Genomic DNA, 22,315 nt, shown 5'->3' on the forward strand with positions numbered 1-22,315 from the left:
TTCTTATTCAACCGTGTTCAGGTATCCAATTTACGTAAAATAGGGAAACTCCATAAAGCATCCTTACTAGTGTTAGTTTGATCAAATGTCTGCACTGCTAGAACACATGACATGGGATCCCCCATTCACAACACAAATACATCCTCATTATTAACTACAAAGATAAGAAGAGAGAGGGTAAAAAACTAAGACAGGAAACAGAGGTTCAATGGTTGTTTGGTTACTTACAGGTTCTTGGATTTCTTAGATTTCTTGGACCCGTCGGGGCCAACTTCACAGCTGCATGGGGATCCGGCGCTGAGCTGAAGGGAGAGTAGGGAGAGCACACACTGCATCATCCAGTCTCCCCAGTCACAGTACAGACGGGCCCCTAGAGCCTCACACTGGGCCCCTAAAGCCACTAGTCCCTGATGTTCCACTATCTCCTAGGCTAAAGTATGTAGTGTGATGGAGGTAAAGGGTATGTAGTCCAGTCTCTAACACACACAGCCAGCCGCCATTCTGGCTAATCCTCAACAGCACCCCAGCACACACTTCTACCGCCTCCTGGCCTCTGTGTGTGAATGTGGCTGACTGAGAGTGAATGCATGTGTGTGTGAGTGAGGGTGGCCTACTGTGTGTAAGTGTGTGTGAGTATGTGTGAGAGAGCCAAGTTGTGTTTGTGTGCGAGTTTGTGTGTGAAAAGCGTGTGACACCAGTCTGGTAGCCCTGGCCCCAATTAAGTCTAAGCCTATAGGCCCCAGTGTCACATTACACTTCCTGAGACCCTCTGTCTCTGATTGGCTGAGAAAGAAAAGAGGGGGAGGAGTGGAGGAGGGGTCATTCTCTGGTAATCTGCTGGTCTGAGACTGTCCTGGGAGAGGAGGAGGTTTCTATGTGTGTGTGTGTGTGTGTGTGTGTGTTTGCGCACGTGTGTACATGTGTGTGTGTGTGTGTGTGTGCGTGCGTGGTGCGTTCATGCACACACGAGTGTGTGTGTGTGTGAGTGTGTGGGTGTGTGTGTGTGTGTGTGTGTGTGTGTGTGTGTGTGTGTGTATGTGTGTGTGTGTGTGTGCGTGTGTGTGTGTGCGTGCATGCATGCGTGTGTGTGTGGCTGTTATTGCACTGAAACAATAAGTGCTGTTCTCTGCAATGATATCATTGGGAACCCATTTCCTGATACATTAGGTAGAGTATAGTTTATTTCCCCTGCCTGTGTCTCAAAGTGACACATGAGAATAACAACACAGACATGCCTAAAAAAAGCACTTAATTGAGTTATTGAACCAAGAGTTGGCAAGGAGATCACAGCCATTGAACCCGTGTTGTGTACATAGTTGGGGTCAGTGCCATCTTAAAACTAAATCAAAGTCAAACTGAAACTGTAATGTCTCCTACCCATATTACTGGAAGTGTACACCTATTCAACAAATCCCAGTCTAAAGCACACAAAATCTGTTGGCTTGTACCCTGTGTTGTGTTTTGATCGTAGCCAGAGTCCAGATACTGAGCTGGCGAGTTCCCTTGACACTGCTAAAGGTGTGACTGAACGTAGAATGTCTGGGATGTTGACCAAAACAACAAACAGCTCCTCTAAACTAGCGTCTAAAGATCAATGTTATCTGCGTGCACAGAAAATGAGCAGGGGCTTGTAACATGAGGACCTCCTCCCTATGTACTAGTACTAACTATTCCCTGGCCTAAAGTATGATTACAGACAATGAGGAACTGCTGTACAATGTATGACAGGCTCCTCTAAGCTCAGTGTATGTATCTAAACTGAACAAAACTATAAACGCAACATGTAAAGTGTTGGTCCCATGTTTCCTGAGCTGAAATAAAAGATCAAGATATTTTCCATACGCACAAAACGCTTATTTCTCTCAAATTTTGAGCACAAATTTGTTTACATCCCTGTTAGTGAGCATTTGTCCTTTGCCAGGATAATCCATCCACCTGACAGGTATGGCATATCAAGAAGCTGATTAAACAGCATGATCATTACACAGGTGCACCTTGTGCTGGGGACAATAAAAGGCCACTCTAAAATGTGCACTTTTGTCACACAACACAATGCCACAGATGTCTCAAGTTTTGAGGGAGCATGCAATTGGCATGCTAACTGCAGGAATGTCCACCAGAGCTGCTGCCAGATAATTTAATGTTAATTTCTCTACCATAAGCCGCCTCCAACGTTGTTTTTGAGAATTTGGCAGCACGTTCAAACGGACTCACAACCGCAGACCACATGTATGGCGTCGAGTGGGCGAGCGGTTTGATGATGTCAACATTGTGAACAGAGTGCCCCATGGTGGTGGTGGGGTTATAGTATGGGCATGCATAAACTACAGACAACGAACACAATTGTATTTTATTTAAGGCAATTTGAATGCACAGAAATACCGTGACGAGATCCTGAGGCCCATTGTGAGGCCCATTTTTGTAAAGGTATCTGTGACCAACAGATGATATATCTATATTCTATATTTATTTCAATTGACTGATTTCCTCATATGAACTGTATCTCAGTAAAATTTTTGACATTGTTGCATGTTGCGTTTATATTTTTGTTCAGTATACATGTGTATGCGTGTGTAGGTCATTATTAGCCGCCTGTCCACCTCCAAGCCCCAGACGCTCAACGCTGGAGCTTGGAGGTAGACACACGCACGCGCACACACGCACACGCAAACGCGCACACACACACACACACACACACACTTGTGCAACTATCAGATCCCCATCAGGTCAGTAGGGTCAGCAGCAACATCAAAATAAAGTGTTTAATCTTAGTGGGGGAACATGAGAACCAGGGTGCCCCAGACCCCAGGGAGCCGTCTGCCAGGCTTTTCCCCAGTAACCAGAGAGGACGGGGGGGAAGTCAGGCCAACCCAGGCCTCCTGCTATTTACCCACAAGGTTTAATGTAGGAATAGCTAATCCAGAGGTCATAACTCCACATTACTGACCACAGACACAGGGGAATATGGTTTGCCTTTGACCTAGTTGGCTTCTGTCCGTCTGCCTGTCCCGTCTGCCTGTCCGTCTCTCACTCACTCACTCACACACACACACACACACACACACACACACACACACACACACACACACACACACACACACACACACACACACACACACACACAAACAAACAAACAAAGAACGACATCTGCTATAGCCTTCAGCGGGGATCTCCAAATGAAGACACACAATGAGGTTCTAGCCATAGGGAGGAGGTCCTCATGTTACAAGCCCCTTCATAACATAAAGCACTCAACGTCATGCTCATGTGACGCTTTGAAACAACCCTCCAAATGCCATTAAGACTCATTACGACCCACAGGAGCACATTGACTCCCTTCTAATTTGTCTCTTAAAGGGAATGTTTATGGGTTTCCTACTACATGTAACATGACCATCATAAGGACAGAGCTTTCCGATTTTCCAAACTTCCTGTAACCTGATGATAAAGGGTAATTTTTCACGTAATGTAGGATGCTGTCTGGTGACGTGATGCAGACCTAGTTTAGGGCTGTAATTTCCTGCTGCCGTGAAGGTGTGCTGTTTTTCATAGGAGGTACATGGCAACATAACCTAAAACTACTTACTGACTGAATAGCTATAGACAGAGTAAATACAATAGCATGTTAAACTACCAGCTCTCACAGTCTCACGTCAGAATTAGATGTTCATCTATGTTGCTCAAACATCAAATTTCGAAGTGGTTCCAAATGTCACATTTCAGACTGTTTAAGGTTAAGTTTAGGGATTAACTCCAAATTTTAAAGGTTAAGGTTAAGTTCAGGAATTAATTCCACATTCTTAAGGTTAGACATTAACTCCAAATGGTTAAGGAAAGGGTTAAGGTTTGGGATAGGCTTAAAAAATATAAAAAACAAGTATTTCAAAAAATTTCTGTTGCTGGATTAGAATTTGCAACCTTTGAAATCAGAGGCAGATGCTTAAGCCCATCCACCATGCCCTACCAAAACCAAAACCTACTTGAAGTTAACGGTGCTCACTGTTGCCCCTAGTGGCCAGTTTCCACATCATCTCCCGACGTCCTATGACATGGATGGACGTCGAATACTGACTTGTATCACGGATGACCTGACTGTGTTGAAACCAAAGATACTGTATACAGTTTATTCAGAAAGTATTCAGACCCCTTGACTTTTTCCACATTTTGTCACGTTACAGCCATATTCTAAAATTGATTAAATAGCTTTTTTCATCATCAATCTACACACAATACCCCATAATGATGAAGCAAGAACAGGTGAAAACTGAAATACTACATTTACATAAGTATTCACACCCTTTCCTCAGTACTTTGTTGTAGCACCTTTGGCAGCGATTACAGCCTCAAGTCTTCTTGGGTATGATGCTACAAGCTAAGCACACCTGTATTTGGGGAGTTTCTCCCATTCGTCTCTGCAGATCCTCTCAAGCTCTGTCACGTTGGATGGGGAGCGTCGCCGCACAGCTATTTTCAGGTCTCTCCAGAGATGTTCGATCGGATTCAAGTCCGGGCTCTGGCTGGGCCACTCAAGGACATTCAGAGACTTGTCCTGAAGCTACTCCTGCGTTGTCTTGACTGTGTGCTTAGGGTCGTTGTCCTGTTGGAAGGTAAACCTTCGCCCCAGTCTGAGGTCCTGAGAGCTCTGGAGTAGGTTTTCATAAAGGATCTCTCTGTACTTTGCACTGTTCATCTTTCCCTTGATCCTGACTAGTCTCCCAGTCACTGCCGCTGAAAAACATTCCCACAGCATGATGCTACCACCACCATGCTTCACCTTAGGGATGGTGCCAGGTTTCCTCCAGACGTGACGCTTGGCATTCAGGCCAAAGAGTTCAATCTTGGTTTCATCAGACCAGAGAATCTTTTTTCTAATGGTCTGAGAATCCTTTAGGTGCCTTTTGGCAAACTCCAAGTGGGCTGTCATGTGCCTTTTACTGAGGAGTGGCTTCCGTCTGGCCACTCTACCATAAAGGCCTCATTGGTGGAGTGCTGCGGAGATGCTTGTCCTTCTGGAAGGTTCTCCCATCTCCACAGAGGAGCTCTGGAGCTCTGTCAGAGTGACCATCGGGTTCTTGGTCACCTCCCTGACCAAGGCCCTTCTCCCACGATTGCTCAGTTTGGCCGGGTGGCCAGCTCTAGGAAGAGTCTTGGTGGTTCCAAACTTCTTCCATTTAAGAATGATGGAGGCCACTCTGTTCTTGGGGACCTTCAATGCTGCAGAATTTTTTTTGTACTCTTCCCCAGATCTGTGCCTCGACACAATACTGTCTCAGAGCTCTACAGACAATTCCTTCGACCTCATGGCTTGGTTTTTGCTCTGACATGTACTGTCAACTGTGGTACGTTATATAGACATGTGTGTGCCTTTCCAAATCATGTCAAATCAATTGAATTTACCACAGGTGGACTCCAATCAAGCTGTAGAAACATCTCAAGGATGATCAATGGAAACAGGATCCACCTGAGCTCAATTTCGAGTCTCATATCAAAGGGTCTGAATACTTATGTAAATATGTTATTTATTTATTTTTGTACATACATACTTTTGCAAAAAAAATTTTTACTTTGTCATTATGGGGTATTGTGTGTAGATTGATGAGGAACCAAATGATTTAATCAATTTTAGAATAAGGCGTAACTAAATGTGGAAAAAGTCAAGTTGTCTGAATACTTTCCGAATGCACTGTATTTAACCATTTAATTTATGTCGTACGTACAGTGAGGGAAAAAAAGTATTTGATCCCCTGGTGATTTTGTACGTTTGCCCACTGACAAAGACATGATCAGTCTATAATTCTAATGGTAGGTTTATTTGAACAGTGAGAGACTTCTTCTTCTTGAGCAACTCCTTTGTTGCCTTGGCCGTATGTTTTGGGTCATTGTCATGCTGGAATACCCATCCACGACCCATTTTCAATGCCCTGGCTGAGGGAAGGAGGTTCTCACCCAAGATTTGATGGTACATGGCCCCGTCCATCGTCCCTTTGATGCGGTGAAGTTGTCCTGTCCCCTTAGCAGAAAAACACCCCCAAAGCATAATGTTTCCACCTCCATGTTTGACGGTGGGGATGGTGTTCTTGTGGTCATAGGCAGCATTCCTCCTCCTCCAAACACGGCGAGTTGAGTTGATGCCAAAGAGCTCGATTTTGGTCTCATCTGACCACAACACTTTCACCCAGTTCTCCTCTGAGTCATTCAGATGTTCATTGGCAAACTTCAGAAGGGCCTGTATATGTGCTTTCTTGAGCAGGGGGACCTTGCGGGCACTGCAGGATTTCAGTCCTTCACGGCGTAGTGTGTTACCAATTGTTTTCTTGGTGACTATGGTCCCAGCTGCCTTGAGATCATTGACAAGATCCTCCCATGTAGTTCTGGGCAGATTCCTCACCGTTCTCATGATCATTGCAACTCCACGAGGTGAGATCTTGCATGGAGCCCCAGGCTGAGGGAGATTGACAGTTATTTTGTGTTTCTTCCATTTGCGAATAATCGCACCAACTGTTGTCACCTTCTCACCAAGCTGCTTGGCGATGGTCTTGTAGCCCATTCCAGCCTTGTGTAGGTCTACAATCCTGTCCCTGACATCCTTGGAGAGCTCTTTGGTCTTGGCCATGGTGGAGAGTTTGGAATCTGATTGATTGATTGGACAGGTGTCTTTTATACAGGTAACAAGCTGAGATTAGGAGCACTCCCTTTAAGAGATTCTTCAAAGTAGCCACCAGCTTCATGAGGTAGTCAACTTTTAATGCATTTCAATTAACAGGTGTGCCTTGTTAAAAGTTAATTTGTGGAATTTCTTTCCTTCTTAATGCGTTTGAGCCAATCAGTTGTGTTGTGACAAGGTAGAGTGGGTATACAGAAGATAGCCCTATTTGGTAAAAAACCAAGTCCATATTATGGCAAGAACAGCTCAAATAAGCAAAGAGAAATGACAGTCCATCATTACTTTAAGACATGAAGGTCAGTCAATACGGAACATTTCAAGAACTTTGAAAGTTTCTTCAAGTGCAGTCGCAAAAACCATCAAGCGCTATGATGAAACTGGCTCTCATGAGGACCGCCAAAGGAAAGGAAGACCCAGAGTTACCTCTGCAGCAGAGGATACAGTGGGGAGAACAAGTGTTTGATACACTGCCGATTTTGCAGGTTTCCCTACTTACAAAGCATGTAGAGGTCTGTAATTTTTATCATAGGTACACTTCAACTGTGAGAGACGGAATCTAAAACAAAAAGACAGAAAATCACATTGTATGATTTTTAAGTAATTCATTTGCATTTTATTGCATGACATAAGTATTTGATACATCAGAAAAGCAGAACTTAATATTTGGTACAGAAACCTTTGTTTGCAATTACAGAGATCATATGTTTCCTGTAGGTCTTGACCAAGTTTGCACACACTGCAGCAGGGATTTTGGCCCACTCCTCCATACAGACTTTCTCCAGATCCTTCAGGTTTCGGGGCTGTCGCTGGGCAATACGGACTTTCAGCTCCCTCCAAAGATGTTCTATTGGGTTCAGGTCGTGAGACTGGCAAGGCCACTCCAGGACCTTGAGATGCTTCTTACGGAGCCACTCCTTAGTTGCCCTGGCTGTGTGTTTCGGGTCGTTGTCATGCTGGAAGACCCAGCCACGACCCATCTTCAATGCTCTTACTGAGGGAAGGAGGTTGTTGGCCAAGATCTCGCGATACATGGCCACATCCATCCTCTCCTCAATACGGTGCAGTCGTCCTGTCCACTTTTCAGAAAAGCATCCCCAAAGAATGATGTTTCCACCTCCATGCTTCACGGTTGGGATGGTGTTCTTGGGGTTGTACTCATCCATTTTATACCAAAAAGCTATATTTTTGTCTCATCAGACCACATGACCTTCTCCCATTCCTCCTCTGAATCATCCAGATGGTCAATGGCAAACTTCAGACGGGCCTGGACATACGCTGGCTTGAGCAGGGGGACCTTGCGTGCGCTGCAGGATTTTAAACCTTGACGGCGTAGTGTGTTACTAATGGTTTTCTTTGAGACTGTGGTCCCAGCTCTCTTCAGGTCATTGACCAGGTCCTGCCGTGTAGTTCTGGGCTGATCCCTCACCTTCCTCATGATCATTGATGCCCCACGAGGTGAGATCTTGCATGGAGCCCCAGACCAAGGGTGATTGACCATTTTCTAATAATTGCGCCAACAGTTGTTGCCTTCTCAACAAGCTGCTTGCCTATTGTCCTGTAGCCCATCCCAGCCTTGTGCAGGTCTACAATTTTATCCCTGATGTCCTTACACAGATCTCTGGTCTTGGCCTTTGTGGAGAGGTTGGAGTCTGTTTGATTGAGTGTGTGGACAGGTGTCTTTTACACAGGTAACGAGTTCAAACAGGTGCAGGTAATACAGGTAATGAGTGGAGAACAGGAGGGCTTCTTAAAGAAAAACTAACAGGTCTGTGAGAGCCGGAATTCTTACTGGTTGGTAGGTGATCAAATACTTATGTCATGCAATAAAATGCAAATTAATTACTTAAAAATCATACAATGTGATTTTCTGGATTTTTGTTTTAGATTCCGTCTCTCACAGTTGAAGTGTACCTATGATAAAAATTAAAGACCTCTACATGCTTTGTAAGTAGGAAAACCTGCAAAATCGGCAGTGTATCAAATACTTGTTCTTCCCACTGTAAGTTCATTAGAGTTACCAGCCTCAGAAATTGCAGGCCAAAACAATGCTTCACAGAGTTCAAGTAACAGACACATCTCAACATCAACTGTTCAGAGGAGACTGCGTGAATCAGGCCTTCATGGTTGAATTGCTGCAAAGAAACCACTACTAAAGGACACCAATAATAAGAAGAGACTTGCTTGGGCTAAGAGACACGAGCAATGGACATTAGACCAGTGGAAATCTGTCCTTTGGTCTGATGCGTCCAAATTTGAGATTTTTGGTTCCAACCGCCGTGAGATGCAGAGTAGGTGAACGGATGATCTCCGCGTGTGTGGTTCCCACCGTGAAGCATGGAGGAGGAGGTGTGATGGTGTGGGGGTGCTTTGCTGGTGACACTGTCTGTGATTTAATTAGAATTCAAGGCACACTTAACCTGCATGGCTACCACAGCATTCTGCAGCGATACGCCTTCCCATTTGGTTTGCGCTTAATTTGACTATCATTTGTTTTTCAACAGGACAATGACCCAACACACCTCCAGGCTGTGTAAGGGCTATTTGACCAAGAAGGAGAGTGATGGAGTGCTGTATCAGATGACCTGGCCTCCACAATCCCCCGACCTCAACCCAATTGAGATGGTTTGGGATGAGTTTTGCAAAGCTGTCATCAAGGCAAAGGGTGGCTACTTTGGATAATATTTTGAATTGTTTAACACTTTTTTGGTTACTACATTATTCCATATGTGTTATTTCATAGTTTCGATGTCTTCACTATTGTAGAAAATAGTACAAATTAAGAAAAACCCTTGAATGAGTAGGTGTGTCCAAACTTTTGACTGGTACTGTAGGAGGAAGGTGGAATCCTATTACACCGGCTCCGACACTCATCAGATGTGGCATGGCTGGCAGTCGATAACGGACTTCAAAGGGAAACCCAGTGATGCAGAACTCCCAAACGAGCTAAATGCATTTATGCTCGCTTTGAAGAAAACAATGCGGAGTCCTTCATGAAAGCCCCTGTTGTCCAGATGACTGTGTGATCTCTCCTCCGTGGCCAATGTGAGTAAATCTTTTAAACACGTAAACACTCGCAAGGCCGCTGGGCCAGACAGAATACCAGGGCGCGTTTTCAGTGCATGTGCAGACCAGCAGGTAAGTGTCTTGAAAGACATTTTCAATCTCTCCTTGTCCCAGTCTGTAATCCCAACATACTTCAAGATGACCACCATTGTCCTTGTTCCCAAGAACTCAAAGGTAACCTGCCTAAATGACTATTGTCTTGTAGCACTCACATCTGTATGAAGTGCTTTGAAAGGCTGGTCATGACACACATCAACACCATCATCCTAGACACCTTAGACCAACTCCAATTTGCACACCGCCCCAACATATCAATTTCATTTCACACTGCTCTCTCCCACCTGGACAAGAGCAGAAATAACTATGTGAGAATGCTGTTCATAGACTACAGCTCAGCATTCAACACCAAAGTCCCCTCCAAGCTCATCACCAAGCTCGGGACCCTGGGACTGAACACCTCTGGGAGTACAGGCAGGGAGTACAGGGAGTACAGGAGGGTTTAAGCACAAACCACTGAGGGGCCGGCCCCAGGTGGTGAGGCCAGGCAACAACACCTCCGCCACCCTGATCCTCAACACGGGGGCCCCTCAGTGGTGTGCTTAGTCCCCTCCTGCACTCCCTGTTCACCCACGACTGCGTGGCCACGCACAACTCCAACACCATCATCAAGTTTGCTGATGACACGACTGTGGTAGGCCTGATCACAGACGGCGATGAGATAGCCTACAAGGAGGAGATTAGAGACTTGGCAGTTTGGTGCCTAGGTCAACAGCCTCTCCCTCAACGTCAGTAAGACCAAGGAGCTGATCGTGGATTACAGGAAAAAGAGGGGAGAGCACACCCCCATCCACATCGGCGGGGCTGTAGTGGAGCAGGTCGAGAGCATCAAGTTCCTTGGTGTCCACATCACTAAGGACTTAGCATGGTCCATACACACCCGCACAGTCGTGAAGAGGGCAAGATAGCAATGCTTCCCCCCAGGAGACTGAAAATATTTTACTTTGACCCAAGGATTCTCAAAAAGCTTTACAGCTGCACCATTGAGAGTATCTTGACTGGCTGCATCACCGCTTGGCATGGCAAATGCAACGGCCCTCAACTGCAATGTGCTACAGCCGTCTAGGATCTCTATATCAGGTGGTGTCAGAGGAAGGCCCGAAAAATTGCCAAAGACTTCAGCCACCCAACTGGCAAACGGTACTGGAGCATCGGCTCTCTGACTAACAGGCTTCTACCTCCAAGCCAAAAGACTTCTAAATAGCCATAAGATTGCTAAATAGATAATTAAATGGTTACGCAGACTATCTGCATTGACCGTATCTATGCACACTTACAAGACTATATATTCACTATATATACACTCACACACACTACACTGACACTCTCACACAAACCCACACACATTCACATACATATGCACACACACACACACACACACACATAACACACATATACTTTCACACTCATTATATGCTGCTGCTACTCTGTTCTTTATTTGAGTCTTATTATTATTATCTATCCTGATGCCTATTCACTTTACTCTGCCTTTATATACAGATCTACCTCAAATACCTCGTACCCCTGCACAGTGATATGGTACTGGTACTCCCTGTATATAGCATCATTCTTGTGTATTGTATTCCTCTTGTGTAACTATTTATATTTTTCTTATTTTCTTATTTTTAACTCTGCATCATTGGGAAGGGCTCATAAGCAAGCATTTCACGGTAAAGTCTACCTACACCTGTTGTATTAGGCGCATTGATTGACACAAACGTGATGTGGTTCAGAACATCAGCTAGCAGTCACACCACTGGCTTGTTGTTCCCTCATAACAGAGAGCTGGGATATGGCATGAGTGGAAACAGAGAAGAGGGACATACATACACACATTCACTCACTCACATCTGCTCATGTTTCTCGCAAACAGTGAACTCAAATAAACACTACACTCTCAGACACACAAATACAGTACATGTTCACGCATACAGCACTTACAAACACTACCACACACATACAGTGCACACAAACAAAAACCATACTCACACATCCAGTAAAAACACCCCCAAAAGACAACTTTCTTCACATATCCATTACACATAAACAAACCACTGCTGCTAAAAACACCCCAATCAATTCACACTGCAAAACAGCCCACAGTATATCCCCCAAGGTGAAGAGTTGGCCTCCATCCTGTTAGTCTTTGTATACCTAACCTCCATTCAGCAGTTCACTCCTGCTGCTCCCTGGCTGCTGCAGCCTGCTGCCCTAGCCTTATTCATGCCTCTCCAAGGACACTTCCTTCCTTTTCATTTGTCTTCTCTCTCTCCTCCATCAAAAAACTACTTGACTATTCACCCTGGGACAATGTAGGGCCGGCCTTTTCCTTCTTTCCTTCAGGCCTGCTTTCTTTCCCTCACTCCATCTGAGCAGGTCTGGGTTTGTGTGAACCCTTTAGACCCGGTTTCCTGACATTGTGTGGCCCGGTGGAGAGAGAGAGGGCAGAGGAGGAGAGGAGAAGGGTGGAACGGGAGGAGGACAAAAAGCAGAGAATGAGGCTTCTCTGAGTTCTCTCCTGGTATGGGAGCAACAATGGGTCTTGGTGAAGAATGGAAAGAATGGAAAAAAAGATGGGGAAAGAAGAAAACGGGTCTAATGGTTAGACGAGAAGGGAGAGACATGGTCAAATGCAAAAGCTAACCTCAATGAGTGAACTTGAACCGTAATGTTCTAAAATATCAACCCAATGGCACAGTCTCCTCCTCAGATGAACTACACCCTAAGGGAGAACGTAACAGAGTCCCTTGTTGTATAAGGGGATGACAGGAAGAAGTTGAAGTGCAAGTTCGCTACGACATAAAGGCGAGTTTCGACTTTCTTTTCAACATGGCCGACTTGATGTTTTCTTTAACCCCCTAAGGTTGATGTCCACGCCCCCATGGAAATATAATTAGCATAATACAAAAATCCCCATAACAATCTGTCAGTTTAAGCTAGAGATATCAGGTTTTATTTGCATTGGATGTGTCTGGGCTACACACTAATATGACCCCTCGGAAAGGTGAGACTCTCACAAACACGTACATGTCTGTTGTTTTGCTCTAGGACGCCCACAGGCCTCACAAGTCCTCCGGTAACAGTTGAAAAAGTGAACGGAAGTATATATGGAGACTGTTTAGTGCCAAAAATAAGGGGTTAAATACATGTACAAAAATTTTAAAAAATAACATAATAATAATGTTTCCTGATCTTTCTTATATCTCTCAGATATAGGACAGACACTTCAGAACCAACTTCCTTTTGATATTTTTGGGGGGGCTATCTGTTGTTCCATGTAGTGAATCTGTTTTTCAATACGTTTGTATGGGCTATTAGCAGGAAGGCCAAATAACATTTTCCATCAAATATGTTTTTCTTTTCTTTTTTTGATACTTCAAGGGGTCTTAAAATTCAAACTCAAATACCAAAATGATCCTTGGTATGACCTTCTTAAAACAATTCCAAATGGCTTAGTAGAACCCACCGTTTCTTTAAATATACATTGAAAAAGTCCATTAAAACGGAACGAAGTGCAGCTAGTTTGCAGTCTTTCCAGCTTCCGTTTGAAGTGGTTGTGTTAGCTGTGTTGTTGACTAGTGCCTTTGAACAACAGTGTCCTGACGTGAGAGCACATTTTCTATGCCAGGCAAAATCATTGTTATGAATGTGTCCAAATAAATGTCACTAGAAACCAGCTTACACAAATGCAAATGCAGCTACTGTTGTTATTCTGGCTGCACTGTTTGACGTGACTGTAAGTTAGCCATAATTGGTTAGCTAGCAAGTAAGAGATAAGAACGTTGCCAGCCAGTATGGCAATGGAACATTTAGAACGAACGACTAGGTCACGTCCATAGATGTTTGCTGGGCTCCCTGCCTGTGCCATTAAACCCCTACAACTTATCCAGAACACTGCAGCCCGTCTGGTGTTCAACCTTCCCAAGTTCTCTCATGTCACCCCGCTCCTCCGCACACTCCACTGGCTTCCAGTTGAAGCTCGCATCTACTACAAAACCATGGTGCTTGCCTACGGAGCTGTGAGGGGAACGGCACCTCCTTACCTTCAGGCTCTGATCAGACCATACACCCAATCGAGTGCACTAGGTTCATCCACCTCTGGCTTTCTAGCCCCCCTACCTCTACGGAAGCACAGTTCCAGCTCAGCCCAGTCAAAGCTATTCGCTGCTCTGGCACCCCAATGGTGGAACAAGCTCCCCCACGAAGCCAGGACAGCGGAGTCACTGACCTCCTTCCGGAGACACTTGGAACCCTACCTCTTTAAGGAATACCTGGAATAGTATAGTGGTTGTCCCACTGGCTATCCTAAGTTGAATGCACCAATTTGTAAGTCGCTCTGGATAAGAGCATCTGCTAAATGACTTAAATGTAAATGTAAATACAGAACAGAAAGAATGACTGGGTTGCGTCTCTGGCAACCGAACCGATAGAATGAATGACTAGCTGGCTTGGGTAGAAACCCTAGATTTGTGTCGGGACTATATCTTGTGGAAGGAGGAAATAGTATGTTAAAATTTGTAATGAAAATATGTCAATCATTATTTGAATATGTTGGTAACCCGTTGTATACAAGTGATAATGCCCTCAAAGCCGGTGTTTGGAGGATATATTTGCACGGTTTGCCGGCCCGAGACGTAACAACACCCGTGCCAATATATCCTCCAAACACCAGCTTCTCAGGCATTGTCACTTAATTGTATTCCGTGTGTTACTGTAGAATCCTCCTCCTAGGACCCTCCATTGTCAGTCAGAAAACACCTTCAGATGTCACTCAACACTCAATGGAGGAGAAGAGGACAGGGCAAGAAAGCTGGAGCCATTGGTCCTCTGTGCACAGTGAATTGTGGGCACACACATTGATACACACACACACACACAAACAAGTTGATACTCACACCCACGCACGCACACACACACACACACACACACACACACACACACACACAAGCATGCACACATTGATACAGACATATACACACACATTCAGAAAAGTCCAATACAGTCTCACACAATCAACTAGCGTGTGGTGTGTCTGACAACAAACTCAATAAACCACAGCCAGGAAACACAACAATAAGTCACTCCTCACTCTGGTAAGAAAATAACAAAATGATGCTATCAGGTACAAAAAGTACATCTCTTTAACTTGTGTGTGTGTGTGTGTATTCTTTTTAATCTGACCCCCCTCAGTCTCTTCCTGCTTTATTCAGCACTTGCAGGAGATGGCTGCTTCCTGTCTGAGTATGAACTTCGTGTGGTGTATTGGATGTTGTGGAACAATGTGGATCACTTCACATAGACCAACCAGGCTTCCTTAGACTTCAAAAAGCCCCAATGTTAGCGACATTCCCAAAAGGCCACAGATCAGCCTTGGTAAGCAATTTCGTCCACAGCCTTGGCATGCCTTCCAGTCCCCAAGTCTTAGCGGCATCATACCCTTTTCCATAAGTCCTTGGAAAGGACGACATTCCTGAAGCACTGTTAAAGAAACAACCACGTGAGGTATTTTTGACGGGGGTGTTTCCATCTGACTATTATTAGCTATAGGAATTCTTCTTCATTCCGGCCTGCCTGTCAAAGGTAGCAGTGAGACATTCATCACAGCCAGTGCAGCTCTGATGAGAAATTCCTTTGACAGCGAAGGGAGAGGAAAGACAGAGGGAAGGGGGAGACAGGGGAGAGGGGGAGACCTGACCCCTCATCTGACAGCGACAGGAGAGGGAAAAGAGGAGAAGGGGAGAGGGAGGGGGAGGGGGATACCTGAAGACCTGACCCCAAACATAACCTATGGTATTTACCCTGAAGGGAATCTCAGAGGTGGAGTTCAGCCCTCAGCGAGACAAAAGTGCAGTTTGTGGAAAGCTGTAGCAGGAAAATAGGGAAGAGGGGGACCTGGGAGGAATGGTGTAAATGGCATTCTGCTAGAGGATGGCGGAGGGAGAGACAGAGAGAGAGTAGTTGGGGAATGATGCGGGTCAGACAGAGTCACGGTGGGTCACACTCCACCTCTCAGCAGAGGTAAACAACACCTAGATCCTCACATGGTCTTCTCTGGAGACTGTGTGCGAGATACAGCAGTACACCATGCATCACAACAGGGGAGAACAACACCTAGCTCTTCATAAGATAACACAAGGATATTTTGCAATTGGTTTCCCCATTAACACTGTGCATGCACTGTGCATGAGTTACTGTATCTACATGAAATATTACAACAGAGCTACACACCAGCTAGCATGTCATAGAAGAACACCGTAACTTTATAGCAGGCTTATAGGCTACACATTATAACCAGTAATACAATTTCATCCTAGTTTTTTTTTTCATGTACATAATTTCAAGGCGTAGATATGTTTCAAATATGGATTAGAATATAGTATTACCTTGCTCTCCATAGAAGAAACGCATTGAGCAGAGTATCATGGAGCCCAACTCAAAAGCAGTATCGGTAGGTTGGTTTCCAGGCTCTGAGTTTATCTGAGCAGAGAATTGCTCTGTCTTGATCATCTCCACACAGAAGTTCCTGTGTCTACTTTACTGTCTAAGCCAGAGATATATCAGTACAACGGCAGGACATGAGAATAGAGTGGTAGAGGATAGGCAGAACTGTCCAAATTCCCAGGCTAAAGCATGCCCTCAACTCAACTCCAATCAAAAGTTAGTTTGTTATGGTATTCATTGTTGAAAAACCACATATACCAAAGTGGAAAACACAAGCTGCTGGACATCAACTACTGTGTAAATATTATTTATGGCTATAAATTACAAAGTGATATTAAAATACCTCATCAGAAGCTTATTTAATGGCCCAATGCAGACATTTTTATATCAATATCAAATCATTTATGGGTAATAATCTAGTACCTTACTGTAATAGAGTTCTATTAAAATGGGCAAAAATAGCTTTTTAGCAAAAACTATTTTCAAGCAAGAATTTTGCTAGGACTGTCTGGGGATTAGCTAGCTGTTATTGGGAGAGATTTGGAACTCTATTTCTTATTGGTCTATTAACCAATTTACTGCATTGTGATGTCACCACGGAAAGCTGAAACTCCCACCCATGCAAACCTGCTGATTAGGAGGTCCTGTGTAGATTATATTTTCAGCCAGCAACTATCAGGAAATAAAAATCATACTTTTACAGTGTTAGTTTCATCAGCTGTTGTACAATCTGATATAAAACACAGGAAAAGCTGCACTGGGCCGTTAAACATTGGTATTCCTGAAATGAGATTTAGAAGATGAGTTAAGGGCTGGATAATGTGGTTCTTGTTGGGTCAGTAGCATATGGCGAGGGAACACTATCCTTTTATCTGTAGCACAGACAGTGTTGTGTTACCATTGGTCAAACTTGGCTAGATATGGAGACATGACCGTGGGTACATTATGGTCATACAGTATAAAGTTCAGATGAGTTATGAAACTTGGTTAACGTCATGTACTCCATGAGGTAGTTATGAGCATGAACAGGTCAGGTAAGGGGTAAAAGAGATAGAGAGTAAACATGGTAATGACTATGACATAGATGTTGTACTGTTTGACCATCAACATGATCTATTGGCTGTATAGTGTCTGTGGGAAAAGGACTGGGCTTTCTGTTGTTGTTCAAGATGCTTTGGGATGCGTCCTAAATGGCACCCTACCCTCTATATAGTCCTATAGAGCCTTATGGGTCCTGGTCAAAAAGTAGTGCACTAAATAAGGAAAAGGGTGCTATTTGGAAAGTAACCGTGTTCTCTCTGTGGGATCAATGTGCTACACACAGAGATAGAGAGAGCAGGGTGTTCTCTCAGCTAATGTCAGCGATGAAGACTCCCCAACTGGCTGTCTTTAACCTCCAAAACACAACACCACCACACACACTCTCTAACACAGTTGTTAGGAGTCAGGGTGAAATAGGGATGGAATTAGCTGACATCTCCCCGGGCAGGGAACAGGGTTACAGAACAGGCTGTACTGACGGAGATGATGGAGGGAGATACAGAAGGGGGAGTAAGAAAGAAGGAGATAGACCGGTGGGCAGTGGAGGGTGGGACTGAGGGATGAGAGAAGAGAGAGAGAGAGAGAGAGAGAGAGAGAGAGAGAGAGAGAGAGAGAGAGAGAGAGAGAGAGAGAGAGAGAGAGAGAGAGAGAGAGAGAGAGAGAGAGAGAGAGAGAGAGAGAGAGAGAGAGCGAGAGACGATGACAGAGAGAGAGCAAAAGGAAGGGAGAGCGAGTGATTAACATTTTAGCAATAAACCATTATCACCTTCCATCTCCAGCCCCAACTAACCTCACAACTTAGCTATGGGCTTGTGGAACCTGGCAACGGAGTATGGAGAGAAAGATCTGCCTTGAAACTCACTGCGTGGAAGTGTGTGTCGAGTGTGTCTGAGTCAGTGTGTTTATTGACTGGTGAATGGCTTGTTCACTGACATAGTGAGTGTGCCTCATCCCTCTCTACACAATACTTGCCAAAGCACTGCTATGGCAACAGGTGCCATTAACGCACCCAACAGGCAGTCACTACCTACACACACATGCATGCACACAAACACACACACACACACACACAAACATACACACACACACACACACACATGCAAACACACTGCATGGAGAGTGAAGAGAGGGGCCTGCTGGATCTTCTCCCCACAGCAGCCAGACGTCAAGGGCTAGTGTGTTGTGGACGTCTTGTTGTGGACACTACACAACCTCCCTAGGCCAACCTACGCCTGTACGATATACACTCTGAGGGAAATGAGGTAGGTAGTGACAAGAGGTTTGTCGGGAAGAGAGGAGAGAACAGATAATCTACATCCCTCCCTCACTTGGCAATGGCAGTCCTGTCAACCTTTTCAAGTCTCTTCTGAACTTTGGGTTACTGTTAAGTTGGGCACCTAAGGACAAAAACAGCTGTATGCAAATAAAACATGATTGATCTGAGTACACTGCCCATCTCTCCCTCAGTCTCTCAGCTCTCATGCACTTTATAAGGCCTTAGAAGCAAATCCCCACTCACCAATGTTCCTCCACACTGTTCCTGAATCAGTGCCAAGCAACATTTCGTTCAAAATGGATGAAGGCAGACTGTTCCCATAGCCCATTCCCACTGTGTCTCACAATGCTGCTTCTAAGACCCCAGCATGCTAAAGCCTCAGAGGAAGCAGCCACACAATCACCACCACACAAACAAACAAAAGAGCTTCTCTTCATTAGCTGGGGATTACCAAGCCATTGTGGCAGGGATTTAAGAAAACATTTCATTTTAGGCTGAGGTACTGAGCTCCTGTAGAGCCCTGTAGAGAGAGAGGGTGTTAATACAGGGCTGACCTGATGGCAGGGCCAATTCTAGAGGGTTGGTTAGTGGGGTGTGGGTTGGTACGAAAAATTATGAAAATATATGCACTCACTACTGTAAGTCATTCTGGATAAGAGCATCTGCTATAAGACTAACGTAAAAAATTTAAATGGTTGGGCTGGCCCACATGGTAGCAACACCACCTGATGGGGATTGGAGCTGGGAACTTTGGACAGACCACCTGGCTACATTCTGAAGGGTACTGGGCGTGGGCATTCTGAATGGCAACTTAGAAGCAAATTGGGGGACCAGTATGAAAAAAATGTATGCATTCACTAACTGTAAATCGCTCTGGATAAGAGCGTCTGCTAAATGACTAAAATCTAAAATCTTATCATGGCTACGTCCCAAGGAAATAGGGTGCCATTCATGACGTGCATAACTTGGTAGCCTAATACTGAATCCCAAGTTAACCTTCAGCCCCTAGGTACTTGTGCAGATCTGAAAGGATTCTATTTTAGGACAGGTACACTGAGTGTACAAAACATTAGGAACACCCTCCTAATATTGAGTTGAACACCCCCCCCCTTTTGCCCTCAGAACAGCCTCAATTCCACAGGGATGCTGGCCCATCTTGACTCCAATGCTTCCCACAGTTGTGTCAAGTTGGCTGGATGTCCTTTGGGTGGTGGACCATTCTTGATACACACGGGAAACTCTTGAAAAATCCAACAGCATTGCAGTTCTTGACATACTCAAACCGGTGCGCCTGGCACCTACTACCATATACCATTCAAAGGCACTTAAATATTTTGTGTTGGCCATTCAGCCTCTGTCTCAATTGTCTCAAGGCTTAAAAACCCTTCTTTAACATGTCTCTTCCCCTTCATCTACACTGATTGAAGTGGATTTAACAAGTTACATCAATAAGGGCTTCAATAAGGGCATAGCTTTCACCTGGATTCACCTGGTCAGTCTATCTCATGGAAAGAGAAGGTGTTCTTAATATTTTGTATACTCAGTGTATATCCTATACTCTGAACTTAGTCAGCCAGAGGAGGATTCCTCTAAATGTTTCTTACTTCCTGCTAGAGTTTTCCCTTGCCACTGTGCTACTACTTGCTATTTGGGGGTTTAGGGAGGGCAATCAACATACTGATAAAGTATTTTGTGAACAAGCACCGATCTTTCATTAATACACTATATATACAAAAGTATGTGGGCACACCTTCAAATTAGTGGATTCGGCTATTTCAGCCACACCCGTTGCTGACAGGTGTATAAAATCGAGCACACCGCCATGCAATCTCCATAGACAAACACTGGCAGTAGAATGGACTTACTGAAGAGCTCAGTGACTTTCAACCTGGCACCGTCATAGGATGCCACCTTTCCAACAAGTCAGTTCATCACATTTCTGCCCTGCTAGAGCTGCCCCTGGTCAACTGTAAGTGCTGTTATTGTGAAGTGGAAACGTCTAGGAGCAACACCGGCTCAGACGCGAAGTGGTAGGCCACACAAGCTCACAGAACGGGACTGCTGAGTGCTGAAACGCGTAGCGCGTAAAGATTGTCTGTCCTCTGTTGCAACACTTCCAAACTGCCTCTGGAAGCAAAGTCAGCACAACAACTGTTTGTCGGGAGCTTCATGAAATTGGTTTCCATTGCTGAGCAGCCGCACACAAGCCTAAGATCACCATGCGGAATGCCAAGCGTCAGCTGGAGTGGTGTAAAGCTCACCGCCATTGGACTCTGGAGCAGTGGAAATGCGTTCTCTGGAGTGATGAATCACGCTTCACCATCTGGCAGTCCGACGGTTGAGTCTGGGTTTGGAGAATGCCAGGAGAACGCTACTTGCCCCAATGCATAGTGCCAACTGTAAAGTTTGCTGGAGGAGGAATAATGGCCTGGGGCTGTTTTTCATGGTTTGGGCTAGGCCACTTAGTTCCAGTGAAGGAAAATCTTAACTCTACAGCATACAATGACATTGTAGACAATTCTGTGCTTCCAAAATTGTGGCAACAGTTTGGGAAAGTCCTTTCCTGTTTCAGCATGACAATGCCGCCGTGCAAAAAGCGAGGTCCATACAGAAATGGTTTGTCGAGATCGGTGTGGAAGAACTTAATTGGCCTGCACAGAGCCCTGACCTCAACCCCATAAAACACCTTTGGGATGAATTGGAATGCCAACTGCAAGCCAGGCCTAATACCCAACATCAGTGCCCGACCTCACTAATTCTCTTGTGGCTGAATGGAAGCAGGTCCCAGCAGCAATGTTCCAACATCTAGTGGAAAGCCTTCACAGAAGAGTGGAGGCTGTTATAGCAGCAAAAGGGGGACCAACTCCATATTAAATGCCCATGATTTTGGAATGAGATGTTCGACGAGCAGGTTTCCAGATACTTTTGGTAATGTAGTGACTACAGAACTTTGTCTAAGTTGTCAATGTAAATTTAACCATTCAGAATAATAATTCATATCATGTTAATACTAATAATTAAGACTGTGAATAAATGTCTCCTTAAGAGGTTGAATAGTTTGTTTGACATTGAGCTGTTCATCAAAGGGAGCCTCCGATTAGATTAGAGAACAGAGAGCTGGCTGGGTGGGTGGAGGCCAACACTATACTGGCTGGAGCTGGTGACATGTCATTCCTCATCTATCCCTCCCTCACTTCTCTCTCTCTGTTCTCTCCACTTGGTTCTCTCTCTCGCTTTCTCTCTGTTCTCTCGACTTTGTTTTCTCTCTCTCTCGACTCGACTAAATCTCTCTCTCTCCCCCTCTCTCTCTCTCTCTCTCTCTCTCTCTCTCACACACACATGTATGCACACACCTATGCGCACCCGTGCTCACACACACACGCACACGCACGCACGCACGCACGCACACACACACACATAATAGTAATATTTGGCACCTTCGTTGTCGTGAAGAATAGAAAATAATGAAGACTGTTTGTCAGGGTGCAGGGGGACAATGTCTACCATTTAAAGATGAAATGACATATAAAAACATAGTTACACAAACAAAAGCACACGGAGTCCTCCAGTTTAACTATGGCCTGTATTATCTATAGGAAATGTAGGAAATATAGAAAGCAGGCAGGCACATCTCTTTAAGTTGCATAACCATCCTATTTGTTTTGACAGACAGTCAGTCACAAAGAAAGGCCTCCATATCAGAACATTCTGACACTCCTTCATATGTCATGAGCACTCTCTCTCCCTGGTAGCAACATTAATTGCATTCAATT

The 22,315-nt window shown here is 44.8% G+C and overlaps 1 protein-coding gene across 3 annotated transcripts in view; it reads right to left on the reverse strand.

Moving 5' to 3' along the window:
- rgs3a (regulator of G protein signaling 3a) overlaps positions 1-22,315 on the reverse strand; it is a gene marked incomplete at its 5' end in the record, with an annotated part of 320,527 nt that overhangs the window by 24,171 nt on the left and 274,041 nt on the right. For all 3 annotated transcript variants that reach the window (XM_084159872.1, XM_084159873.1, XM_084159875.1), the window contains one exon: positions 229-302. In XM_084159872.1, coding sequence (XP_084015998.1) covers positions 229-302 — 74 coding nt within the window. The remainder of the gene's footprint in view (positions 1-228; positions 303-22,315) is intronic.

This window comes from Coregonus lavaretus, assembly GCF_964263955.1.
Source record: "Coregonus lavaretus genome assembly, chromosome: 4".
Classification (NCBI taxonomy): domain Eukaryota; kingdom Metazoa; phylum Chordata; class Actinopteri; order Salmoniformes; family Salmonidae; genus Coregonus; species Coregonus lavaretus.